The sequence below is a fragment of the Peromyscus maniculatus genome, chromosome 1, assembly GCF_049852395.1.
Source record: "Peromyscus maniculatus bairdii isolate BWxNUB_F1_BW_parent chromosome 1, HU_Pman_BW_mat_3.1, whole genome shotgun sequence".
Lineage (NCBI taxonomy): Eukaryota > Metazoa > Chordata > Mammalia > Rodentia > Cricetidae > Peromyscus > Peromyscus maniculatus.
The window spans coordinates 208,467,398-208,480,368 of NC_134852.1; the positions used below are offsets into that span (position 1 = coordinate 208,467,398).

The window sequence follows — 12,971 nt, forward strand, 5'->3', positions numbered from 1 at the left end:
AGTAGTCTATGATGGGTTCCTTGCTTTCAGTTTTTCACCTAAATCTTTGATTGGCTAATTTCTGCAACTGGCCATTGAGAGCTAGGATCTGATGCCAGGCAATATAATACAGTACATGTTATTCCATAGACCTTGAGCCCAAGGAACTAATGCCATTATTCATATGCTTCCGGCTTTACCTCTGATTCTGATATTGCTATTCAGTCTTACCAGAGGCCAAATTGAGCCATACTAAGAATGGACAGTGATTAGAACAGAGATGATGTGTAGACACTGGAAGCACTGTTAATAATTCTTCCTTATCAGACTGTGGAATCATTAGGGTTGTTATGGTTTTTGTCTGTGTTATTGAACTTTTTTATTTTTGAGAGGAAATATTTTGAAATATTAGTACATAATAAATAACTTGAATCTGGAGCTTATTTAGTAAAATGAAAATTTGTATTAGATGAATTTCAGTCATACCTTTTTGCAGGTGATATCAGGAGAGCTAGTCCTGTGATTGTTAAAGTCAAGCAGTCTGTGGTTAAGAGAGGTGTAACATGAATCTTAAAAGGTCTTATTAATAAAAACAAACTCAAGGCCAGTTATTGGGATGAGTGCTGGAAGATCAGATAAGCAGAACAAGCCATAGCTTCCTCACCTTGCCAATTTCTCAGCTGATCCTGTTTCCTCAGACTGGAAGCTCATCCAGAAGGAATCTCAGCTGAACTGCTGCTAAAAGCCTAAAAGCTTAGCCAGGCTCTAGTTCCTCATCCTCATGCCTTAAATACCTATCTGCTTCCTTCCATCACTTCCTGGGATTAAAGGCGTGTGTCACCATGCCTGGCTGTTTCCAGTGTGGCTTTGAACTCACAAGAGATCCAGACAGATATCTGCCTCTGGAATGCTAGGATTAAAGATGTGTGTGCCACCATTTTCTGGCCTCTATGTCTAGTGGCTGTTCTGTTCTCTGACCCCAGATAAGTTTATTAGGGTGCACAATATCTTGGGGAACGCAATATCACCACAGAGAGGCATCAGGCCAGCATGATGTAGGCAGCATGATGTAGTGTACCTCAGAATCAGATGGGGAGATGTGGCTAAATGATGTCACAAGCCTGAGCAGATGCTCACAGCCTGGACCACAGCCTGAGCTGGGAGGTGAGGATGAACACCACAGCTGTTTGAGGCCTGTAAAAGGAAGCACAAGCCAGGGGAGACACCCTGCACATTTTGAACTGGAAAGAGCTCCAGTGTCCATGAGTGCAACTTTCAGTATAGAAAGGTCCTGAGGTTGAAGTAGAGTTTAGGCTTTAATTTTGAAAATAAAGAGGTTCCTGTGGGCTGCACATGGGGATGCTCTTCTCATAGAGGAGTGTGGTTGATAGATAAGTTACAATGACAGGGTCATGAAAATAACATGGATTGGGAAAAATGATATTAAGTGTGTAAGCTCAAAGGGGAGAAAGATGTCATTAGGGACTTCTGTTGGATTTTGTATGATGTGGCTAAAGAACATTTGTTATAAAGACGGTAATTCTCCAGATTTGGAGGATGTGAAAATGTCATTGAGGCAAGGGAGAGGAAAGGTGGTACTAAGTTTTAAAAGTCAGATTCTGGGGGTTGGAGGAGAAAACAAATAACTCAGATTCCTAAACCTTTCTCCAGGCTACTAAGTCAAAAGCCACAGGGTGATCATACCTGTGGAGTGATTTCCTATCTGATTTTTTAACCAGTGGTGGTGTGGCCATCTTTCTTGCTTTGTTTATCTCAGTTATCAAAATTGTTTCTCAGGACCGAAGTGTGTGAGGTCTGGGGCCCTGCGTTGTGTAATAACTTCACTCATTTTGGAGTGTGGCCACAGTTCTGTGGGCGTATTAGTAAGCAACCTAGTTCATGAGTGTGGGCTGCTTCCTTCTGAAGCAAGAAGTCAGCATCTTGGCTCCTAACACATGGTCCTTTCAACCTCCAGGTACAAAATGAAGCCAAGACACCCTTGAAGAAGTTCTTGTTGAACCTGGCTATTATCAGTAAATTCAACGAAGTGAAAAATGGCATCATTCGGCGGGACAGTTTGTGGGACAAGCTGGTCTTTTCAAAGATCCAAGTAAGCTAACTGGGTCCTGGACACCAGGGCTGGCTGGTGTTCAGCATCCTCCTCTCCTCTCAGGTTTCAGGGGCACCCTAACTAGAGAGCATCCTAGAGCTTCTATGCCTACTCACACCTTTTCCTGTGTGTGTGTGTGTGTGTGTGTGTGTGTGTGTGTGTGTGTGTGTGTGTGTGCGTGGTTGGTGGTGGGGAAAGCCTGTGCAATGGTGTACATGTAAGGTTCCCAGGACAACTTCAGATGCCAAGCCTCACCTTCCACGGTTCTCTCTTGTTCACTGCTGCATACATGAAGTTACCATTTGGCCTGATAACTTGTGGGGATTCTCTTACGTTCACTTCCCATCTCATCATAGAAGAGAATGGGGATTACAGGTGTGCGCCACAGCATCTGGCTTTTGTAGCACGAATCTTAGAAGGTCTTATTAATAAAAACAAACCCAGAGCCAGGTGTTGGGGTGAATGCTGGAAGATCAGAGAAGTAGAACAAGCCGCAGCCACCTCACCTCGCCAGTTCCTCAGCTGATCCTGCTTCCTCAGATTGGAAGCCTCTGAGTCCTCATCCAAATGGATCTCAGCTGAACTGCTGCTCAAAAGCCTAAAAGCTTAACCAGCTAAAAGCTTCTAGTTTCTGGTCTTCATGCCTTAAATACCTTTCTGCTTTCTGCCATCACTTCCTGGGATTAAAGGCTTACTTCTTGGGATCAAAGGTGTGTGTCACCATGCCTGGCTGTTTCCAATGTGGCCTTGAACTCACAGAGATCCAGAGGGATTTCTGCCTCTGGAATGCTAGGATTAAAGGTGTGAGTGCCACCATTTTCTAGCCTTTGTATCTAGTGGCTGTTCTGTCTCTGACCCCAGATAAGTTTATTAGGGTGCACAATATTTTGGGGAACACAACACCACCTCAGGCTTTATTTGAGTTCTGAGTGTGAGCGTCGGTTTTCATGCTGGCACGACAGGCGCCTCACCCACTGTGCCACCTCCTCAGCGCTGCTGTGACCTTTGGAGATCACGCTTGTGCAACTTGGCCACTAAAGAGAATCGAGAAAGCACACAGCAGCTTCTGTGTGGGTGTGAGCACTCTGTATTATTGTCTGAATCTGTTTCGCTGGCTTTATAAGTGACACAAATTGAAGAACTTAAAAACAAATACACATGGAAGGTCTCCCAGGCACGGTTGGCGATGACTCTAATAGGTGGCATGGCATTTTAAGTGATTTTCCAGAGTGTCAGGCTGTAGTGTAAGTGCTTATAAATGAACCAAGTCAGATGGCTGGGCACGTGATTTCACCCATTTTGCAGTAGAGGAAAATGAAGCCAAGAATGGAGGTTCACCAGCTCTTTTTGTTTCTACCAAACAGGATGGCCTAGGTGGGAAGGTTCGCCTCATGATCACTGGAGCCGCCCCCATCTCCACACCAGTCTTGACATTCTTCCGGGCTGCAATGGGGTGTCCGGTAAGATTTCACCTCTACATCAATGGCACACACTATTTAAATAAAAATGAATCGTAAACAAAAAGTACTGAAGAGAAGGTCACCCCAAATCTTGGACAAAATACCCAACCCTGCCACTCATTTCTTCATGCATCAAACATAGGAATCTTCACACAAATGGAATCAGTGTTCCAACACGCCCACTGCCTCATGCTCCAGCGCACACTCGTTATCAAACAAAGAGGAGTTAGCATCATTTGATGGTTTCACCACAGCCTACAGAAAGCACTCAGATGACCCGCAGCCGCAGCATGTGTGGCAGTCAGAGGACAGTTTGAGAACTCTGGTTCTCTTCTTTCACCCTGTGAGTCCCAAGGGTGGAATTTAGTCTCCAGGTTTGGGAATAAGTGGCTTTACCTATCTTGCCAGCCTTGTGCCTATTGCATGTTAATATACATCACCAGGCAGGCCTTGTCTTTTTCATATGTTCAGGTAATACTTGAAGTACCATTCTGTAGCACAAATCTTAGAAGGTCTTATTAATAAAATCAAAGTCAGAGCCAGGTATGGGGTGAACGCTGAAAGATCAGAGAGACAGAACAAGCCTCAGCTACCTCACCTTGCCAATTCCTCAGCTGATCCTGTTTCCTCAAACTGGAAACCTCTGTGTCCTCATCCGAATGGATCTCAGCTGAATTGCTGCTACAAGCCTAAAAGCTTAACCAGGCCAAAAGCTTCTAGTTTCTGGTCTTCACGCCTTATATACCTTCCTGCCATCACTTCCTGGGACTAAAGGCGTGAGTCACCATGCCTGGCTGTTTCCAGTGTGGCTTTGAACTCACAGAGATCTGGATGGATCTCTGCCTCCCAAGTGATATGATTAAAGGTGTGAGTACCACCAATTTCTGGCCTCTATGTCTAGTGGCTGTTCAGTTCTCTGACCCCAGATAAGTTTATTAGGGTGCATGATATATTGGGGAACACATTATCACCACACCATTCCCCACACACTTGACAATGATAAGATTTTTCAGTCAGTTAGTTGCTTCTAAATGAAATACTTCATTTCATGCTGTTCCTCTTATTAATACCAAACTTCTCTGCCCACTGACACTTGCATTTCTTCCATGGGTTACTCTATGAGTTCCTTAAAGAAAACAGGCAAAGGGAGATTAGTTCCCTTGCCTGTTTCTAAGAGTACTTCATATGCTTAAAATTAATCTCTGCTATGCTAGACATTTTTTCCTAGTTCATCTTTTTCTTTTGCCTTGTTTATAGCAATATAAAAACTGAATTGATATGCAGGTCAATTGATGCATGGTTTTCTATCGTTGTTTTTTAATTTCAGAGGCAGGCCTTTCCTTTTTTCCTTTTAGAATTTTTGTTGTTGCTTTTTGTTTACATTTAAAATTTTTTTAAATTTTATGTATATGTGTATTCTTCCACATGCATGCTTGTTGCCTTTAGAGGCTGGCTGCTGCATTCCCTGAGACTGGATGGTTTTGAGCTGCTGGGAATGAGCCTAGATCTGGAAGAGTAGCCAGTGCTCTTAACTTCTGAGCCATCTCTCCAGCTCCTATAAACCATTCTACTCTCTGAGATTTCTTAAGACTGTCTGTTCCCACATTTTCTGGTAGTTTTATGGATTTATTACATTTTTTCATTTATGCCTCATCTATCTGGATGTGGATATTTTCTCTCCCATTCCAAATGTGTGCCTAGTTTGCTGACTCTGCCAGCCATGTATCACAAACAAAATAGAAAATAGATAGAGGCTTACCCTCAGAGAATGTTCCTTGTACATGTGCCCATTACCAAGAGACTGGTCCCAGTCAGTGATGGGTCTTTGGGGTTTCCACACTGCCATCCTCTTGGTCATTCTTAGTACCTTTTTCTTTCAGCCCCAAAGACTAATAGAAAGTTCTGCTTCCAGCCCATTCCCAGAAATACTTCTCTCAGCCTCTCCCTTCATCTCTACCAGCCCTGTCGATTGCAGGCCACACCTCTGACTGCAGTAGCCTATCAACTTGCTTCCGGCCAGCAGCCTTTCTTTGGTCAAGATTATCTTCTCTGTATGAGAGTTATCAACTATAGTACTACCCCCACTGCTTGCTTTATAGTTGAAAATCTACAGGAACTCAGCTAAGCCCATTCATTTATACAAGGTCTGTGGCTGCTTTTGTGTTACACTGTCAGAGTTGAGTTGTTGGGACAGAGACCCGATGTCTCACAAAGCACAGAATCAAGTCTTGTCCTGTGCAGAAAGTTTGCCAACCCTTGGTCTTTATCAGCGCTGGCTCTTTCCTCGGGAAGCACACTGCTGTGTTTCTCATTTCCTGCAGAGGTGCTCTATCGCCAGGCTGAGTCCAGCGGCCACTGGACTGTCCACCACTCAGTGAACAACTTGCATCCCCCACCTACTCGATAGGCCGCACTTTTCACATAGGCTGCTGTGCTTTGGTTTGTTTCTGAATGCTTTTGCTTTGTAATGAACTCCCAGTTGTGAAGAACTAGTAGCTGGGCATGCTTCAAGATTTCACAAAATTATCTCCAGCTCTTGTTGCGATAGCTTGTTTTCCTGCCTTGGTCACGGCATGGCCAGTCAACACTTTCTTAAGTCTCAAAGCTCTTCTTTGGTTTCCCAGGTGTTTGAAGCTTATGGCCAAACAGAATGCACAGCTGGATGTACAATTACATCACCCGGGGACTGGACAGCAGGTAGGTTTTCCACCTGCTGGTTGGGAGAAGGAACCATAGTCTAGGGATATTTAGATAATTTTGGTGTTCTGGATAAATGTGATAAATGGCAAACTTAAGTCCTATTTCCATTTTTAGAGTCAATCACATAAACATCTTAGAACCACCTTTGCATTATGGTTGCTTAGCCCAGAATATCTGGTATATTTTAGGTCATGTTGGGACTCCAGTGGCCTGCAATTTTGTAAAGCTGGAAGACGTGGCTGACATGAACTACTTTTCAGTAAACAACGAAGGCGAGGTGGGTAGATCATGCACAGCACTCAGGTAACCACAGTGGGGAGGCTTAGTCCAAAAGGAACATAGACCTGTGATCTGGCTTGGCTTTGACTCACCTTTTGGGAAGGAATACATTATCAGTGAGCTGCATTTCCCTACAGTGGGGACTAAAAGAGCCTCCACACTGTAGTGGAAACCAAGAGAATTTGGTTGGACCAGGTGTTTTATAAGGTGCAAGTAAAGTCATTTCTATTGTCTTCCCCTTTTACTGTCTGGTACACAGATCTGCATCAAAGGCAACAATGTGTTCCAAGGCTACCTGAAGGACCCGGAGAAGACACAGGAAGCCCTGGATAAGGATGGCTGGCTTCACACTGGAGACATTGGTCGCTGGCTCCCGGTGGGTATTTCTATAACTTCTCGGAGTCTCTGCTATGGGACTGGGGAGAATAATCTACTTGTTGCAAGAGGAACAGGAACGTGACCTTAATTGGCTGGGACGGTTGCAGACCTATTTCCCTACAGCCACCTTTTATGTGATTTCCTCTAAGGATAAAGAGAAGAGAGTACCAATTGAAAGACCCTAGCTTAAGAATTGGGAGACCTGTGTTCTAGTCCTAGCTCTCTTATGGACTGATGTGTAAAATCCAGAAGTTGGCTAACATGTGACTAGAAGCTGCCAAAGCTAGCCCTTCCTCTAGCTAGGCCAGACTACCTACAGGATTTTGACCACATGTTACAGAAGACACCAGAATGTGAACCAACTGAAAGGCTTTCATCTTTGTATGTTTGTCAAATGCAATGTGTACACCATAGGTAGTGGTACTGATGCTGTGTCCAGATACAATACTAAGTGGGATGCTTTAGGGTTAGATCATCCTGGACGTCAGAGTTGGCATAGTTTACTTGCAATGGAAAAGGCTGGCTCATGACCAGGGAAAAATTAGGTGACTTCTCCAGGAAAGAGGTAGGTAAGTGTAGTATTCTTTTCAATCCCCCCCCTTTTCTTCCCACTTTTCTCAAGGTAGACATTATTGTTTGACAGCTTCTTGAGCCTACAACTTTTTTCTATTATGAGTTTCAAAGGAGTGTTTTCATTTTTTAATTAATTCATGGGGACATATCAAAAAAAGGAATAAGGTTTCCATATTTACATAGGCCAATATCTGCCTCTCAATGACCTTCAGTCCGTCTCTGTGGAAGACACAGACTGTTTTATAGCTTGGTTTGCTGATAAACAATTGGCAGTAGTTGCTGTCAATCTCATCTGTTTTCTTAAAAACCCCTATAGGGGATTTCCCAAGGGTCTCCTTCCTCATGTTTTCTTTATCTACTAAGAGTTAAGGGAATGGTGCTATACTACCTCTTCAAACTCCTTTCTTGCTCATTATTAAAGATTTAAGAGAGATTCAGAATGCTTGGCTACGAAGACTCGCAAGAACACACTGTCCTCATGATATACTTTATCGATTGAGTTTAATATGCTTCTGTTTAATAAGTGTCCCCTGCTCTAAGTCTAAGCAATAGATATGGCTCCCCACACGGGTGATAAAAGGCTGTTCATTATTGATCACTTTCAGTCTGGATTGATGAATCTGACTCATTGATCGTTCCAGTGTTAGTTCATCGTAGAGCCCTACTCATGGTGTGGTCATGTGGATTTTGTTTGCCCTTTGTCCCAATTCTACAATTCAAATCCCCGAGAAGATAAGCTCCTCAGAGAACTTAAGTTCAGGGAAATGAAGCAGCAAATGACCTGCGATGGTGGCCAGAGCCCTGCCAGCCCTGCTTGAGTCCTAACAAGCCCAATTACTGGCTGGCTTGACTAGCAGCATGCAGCTGTTTTAGCCTGCTCCTGGATTTAACAGGAAGTGAACATGGCTGGGAGAGCTGAATCATTAAGCAGTTTTAGTAAAAGATAACTCCTCCGTTCCCAGAGTTCTTGAGATGGAGGAGTTGGAAATAAGTTATTAGAAACAGAGAGTTGCAGCATGTCTTCACTGAACGAGGCAGCCATTTGCATAACCCAGCAGCCCCCTGGGACTTTCCTTGAGGCTTGCTGGTTGGCTTTCTGTAGACAGGCTTTGTGGAAGCCACTTTTCATTTCTCCAAAGCCAAGAAAGAGAAACAGAGAACTCCAGAGAAACCATTTTAAATAAGGACAATACCAGTGCCTTTCCCGCCTTCCTACTGATACCATCACCAAGGCTTCAATGCAGGTACTTTTATCTGCCTCATACAGAATGGAACTCTGAAAATCATTGACCGGAAGAAGAATATTTTCAAATTGGCACAAGGAGAATACATTGCTCCAGAGAAGATAGAAAATGTTTACACCAGAAGCAGACCAGTATTGCAAGTTTTTGTCCATGGGGAGAGCTTACAGGTAACACACCAGTGTCAGAGATGGCCTATGTTGGTTCTCATAGCCATAGCACATTTGTATAGCTGGGTCCCGATAAGACACCCCATACTACACAACTACATTCTGAATCATAAACATCCATGAAACAATTTGCTGGGATTATTAAAACAACTATTTCAAGAGGTAGCTTTTATTTCCCATGACTTTGTGCTCATTGGGACCCTTTGTGTCCGCTCTGAGGAGCTCCTCTGACACAAACTGTCCTTTATACGCCGCACTAAGACCGGTGTTACAGGGGCTGGGGATGGTGAGTTTCAACACGGATTGGCTGGGGATTCTTTACGATTAATGACAACTGCTCTTCGAAGAGTCCGGTCCGGCCAGACTATCTTTGCAGTGAAGTTCTGAGTGGGAGACTGTGCGGTGAGGAAAACGGAGGACCAGATTAGTCTGCTGGTCTGACCTGTCACAATAACCCATGTTCTTTCCCACAGTCGTTCCTGGTAGGAGTAGTGGTTCCTGACCCAGACTCACTTCCCTCATTTGCAGCCAAGATTGGGGTGAAGGGATCCTTTGAGGAACTGTGCCAAAACCAAGTAAGCATGGCTTAAAATGTTCAAGTAAGCATGACTGAGCACACTGAATGAGCCCCTATGGCCTACTGTGCCAGAGGGGAGGCCCTACCAGTTGTGGCATCTCTGGATTCTCTGAGCCTCCTCTCTGGAGGGATACTCTTTTTGCTTCTGTAACAGGTAACTGCACCCTAGATGGACTTAATGGTTTATTAGACCGAAAAATAGAATGGAGGGTTTAAAACACAAAATGCCGGTTTTTGTTTTGTTTTTAAGCAGTCATGTGCTGCTTGAGAGAGAAAATGGAATATAAGAGAATGGAAAATACCATATAGACAGAACCTGTTAGCTTCCGGGTTTACCTTTCCTTTTCCCTGTCTCCTTCAGTAAATGTAAAGTACATGATATACCTCAACATACTTTTTACTTTTAGGCATTGTAAGTCAGTTCTTGCTCAGCCTTGCATTTAGACCTCTTTTCAGACAGACATGCTCTAAGTGATGATTTTTGTTTTAGAGTGTAAAGGAAGCCATTTTACAAGATTTGCAGAAACTTGGGAAAGAAGGTGGCCTGAAATCCTTTGAACAGGTCTGTACTGCTCATGTCACGTTGCTCCCTCAAGTGCCACTAGAGAGTTTTATTAAAGCTCCCACTTACACTGGTTTCAAACCTTTAACTTCCAACCACCTTATTTTGGATTCACTGAAAAACAGCAGTTTATAGTTACGTATTCTGTCCCCCTTCGCTGTCCATTACTCATTCTTCCCACTCCATTTGTCCTAATGCCCAGTACAGCCCGGTTGATAGAGCGCTTGCCTAGCATGCATGGGTTCAGTCTCCAGTGTTGCATTAACCTGACATGTAGAGCACGCTAGTAACCTCACCTGTTCAGGTGGGAGGAGGATCAGAAGTTCAAGATCAATCTCACCTAGACAGTGAGTCAGGTCAGCCTGGACTATAGAGGGCCTACTGCAGAAGGGACATGGGTCTGTATCTTTACTTTTATACGGTGAACTAAACTTCGCAGTTTACCGTGGAGTAGCCAGGACACTTTGCGAATGAAATGCCAACCATCAACATGTGCCCATCTTCCAGGTCAAAAGCATCTTTGTCCACCCGGAGCCGTTCTCCATTGAAAATGGGCTTTTGACACCGACCCTGAAAGCCAAACGAGTGGAGCTCGCCAGATTCTTCCAGGCCCAGATCAAGAGCCTCTATGAGAGCACCCCGGAGTAGGTTAAGGTACCCATGGCCGGGCCTCCCGGGAGCCCAAGTATGGATCCAAACTACCCCTCCTTTCGGCTCTTCCTCACACCTGTGGTCTGTCTACTGAACCATCAAACTGTAAGATACTTACAGTGGGAGAGGCCGGCCAAGAACAAAAGCCCATTCTTCCCGGCTTAGACTTTGCTGCCGATTTAGGCCTTAGGGCTGTTTATCAACATGCTGTTCTTCCCTGTCACTTCCTCATGACCATCACCCCAGTGCCATCACTGGTTCTAGAAGGCACTCTAGGTAGGTGCCTTCTGTTTTATAAAAACCCTGCTTGCCAGCAGCTCAGCACTAACAGTGGTCCTCAACCTTCCTAACACTGCAACCCTTTCAAAAGTTCCTCATGTTGTGGTCACCTCCAACCATACAGTTATTTCATTGCTACTTCATAACTGTAATGCTGCTAGTGTTATGAAATGTAGATATCTGATATGTGACCCCCAAGGAGTCAGGATCCACGGGTTGAGAACTGCTGCTCTAACAGACCAAGAGGTTTTTAATGCGTGAGTCACGTTTTTCAGTCACTCCACGAAACTACTAATTTGAGTTTTAGCCTACCACCCACATTAATCATATTTGAGACAAACTTCTCCATACTTCTGTGTACATCAAAGTTTATGCAATGAAGGAACAATGTCGTATAACAAAGTGTTGCCTGGGCCCCTAGTAAGACTTCTGAGTTGGGAATATTAAACATGGTAAATGGTGTCGACAGAGAATGTTGTTCTAAAGTGTTATCTGCAGTGGCAGTTTTTGACACTGTCTGTTCCCTACAGTTTGCTGAGCTGGAAGTTATGGAGGAAGAAGCAGAAACTTATGTCCAGTGAACTTTTCCAGTGAATGAGGCAAGCACTGAGCTCCTCTCCGCACTGCAGGCCCATCTCTGTGAAGGACAGTCCGGATCTTTCCCCCTGGACTCCAATTCCTGCAGTATCTTACTGTCAGACGGCACGTGGTGTCTCTACTTGTAAATGTCAAATCTTTGAAATAAACTATTGCAGATATTGATGTTGTGACTGCTATCGTGTGGGTTGTGATGAGAATCAGTGGAAAATCAAGGGGTTCTTAAATTTTGGCTGTACACTAGAATCACCTGATTTGAAAATAGTAGGATGACTGGGCACTTCTCTGGGGTCCCCGAGTTAAATAGCTTTGTAGCCAGGTGTGGGGACACATACTCACAATGACAACATTCAGGAGGCCAAGGTAGGATTGCTGCAGGTCTGAGGCTAGTTTGGGCTACATAATGAGACCCTGTCTCAAAATTAACTAAACACTGTCCAGGATGATTGTGGTGACTGGGTGACTGCTGGGGTGAACTGATAGCACTTGTGCTCTTACCCTGTTACACAGTTCTGGGTAATTAACCTTTAAGGCTGGCTCATGCTCTAAGCATGCTGGCATTTTTCCTTTACTGCCTTTGTTCTATGGTTCTCTCTCTCTCCTTTTCTTTTTAGATAAGGTCTCACTATACCCCTGACTGGCCTGGAGCTTTCTATGTAGACCAGGCTGGCCTACAACTCAGCGATCCACCAGCCTCTGCCTCTGAAGTGCTGTGACTGAAGGTGTGTGCCACCAGGCCTGACTGCTGTACTATAATCTTGGCTTATATTCCTTTCTGGCTTCTAACCAGAATTTAGAATATCCATAGTTTTTCCACACCTTGAGCTCAGCAAGGCTGAAACAATGCCCCTGAAACAAAGGGAAGGCAGGACTACCTTCTAGGGCCCTTGCTGGGCTAGAGCCTTCTCAGCTCTGACTTTCTCTATGCCCCTTTCTCCAGCTGACCTCAGTGGCTGCCTTGCTGGTCTTCCAACATGCCAGGCACACCACAGTATGTGTTCTTGCCGTTTCTGTCTAAAATGCAGACACTTGCACAGGCACATGGCTTGTCTCCTCAACTGCTTTGTCAACTCAAGACCATCTTGCCTTCAGAAATGATTATATATCTGACACATGCTGACCTACTGCCCCTGCAGTGGAGGAAACACCATGCTCGCCTCACTGCCGAGTCCCCAAGTGCCCATTTCTTACTCTTACCCACTACAAGCCTGGTGACCCCAGAAGCCTTAAGTTCCTGACTGCAAAGAATTAAGGAATGCTCAATTAGTTCACACAAGGGTAGAGTAGCGGGCTTTCCCCTCTAATTCTATTTTTTTTTTTTTTTTTTTTTTTTTTGGTTTTTCGAGACAGGGTTTCTCTGTGTAGCTTTGCGCCTTTCCTGGAACTCACTTTGGAGACCAGGCTGGCCTCGAACT

At 44.4% G+C, this 12,971-nt stretch overlaps 1 protein-coding gene across 6 annotated transcripts in view; it reads left to right on the forward strand.

The window, feature by feature from the left end:
* Acsl5 (acyl-CoA synthetase long chain family member 5) overlaps positions 1-11,721 on the forward strand; it is a 49,251-nt gene extending 37,530 nt beyond the window's left edge. For all 6 annotated transcript variants that reach the window (XM_015997093.3, XM_006978418.4, XM_042265390.2 and 3 more), the window contains 10 exons: positions 1,955-2,089; positions 3,454-3,549; positions 6,174-6,246; positions 6,438-6,526; positions 6,788-6,904; positions 8,747-8,890; positions 9,364-9,465; positions 9,958-10,029; positions 10,537-10,683; positions 11,490-11,721. In XM_015997093.3, coding sequence (XP_015852579.1) covers positions 1,955-2,089; positions 3,454-3,549; positions 6,174-6,246; positions 6,438-6,526; positions 6,788-6,904; positions 8,747-8,890; positions 9,364-9,465; positions 9,958-10,029; positions 10,537-10,677 — 969 coding nt within the window. In that variant the 3' untranslated portion in view covers positions 10,678-10,683; positions 11,490-11,721. The remainder of the gene's footprint in view (positions 1-1,954; positions 2,090-3,453; positions 3,550-6,173; positions 6,247-6,437; positions 6,527-6,787; positions 6,905-8,746; positions 8,891-9,363; positions 9,466-9,957; positions 10,030-10,536; positions 10,684-11,489) is intronic.
* The last annotated feature ends 1,250 nt before the right edge of the window (positions 11,722-12,971 follow it).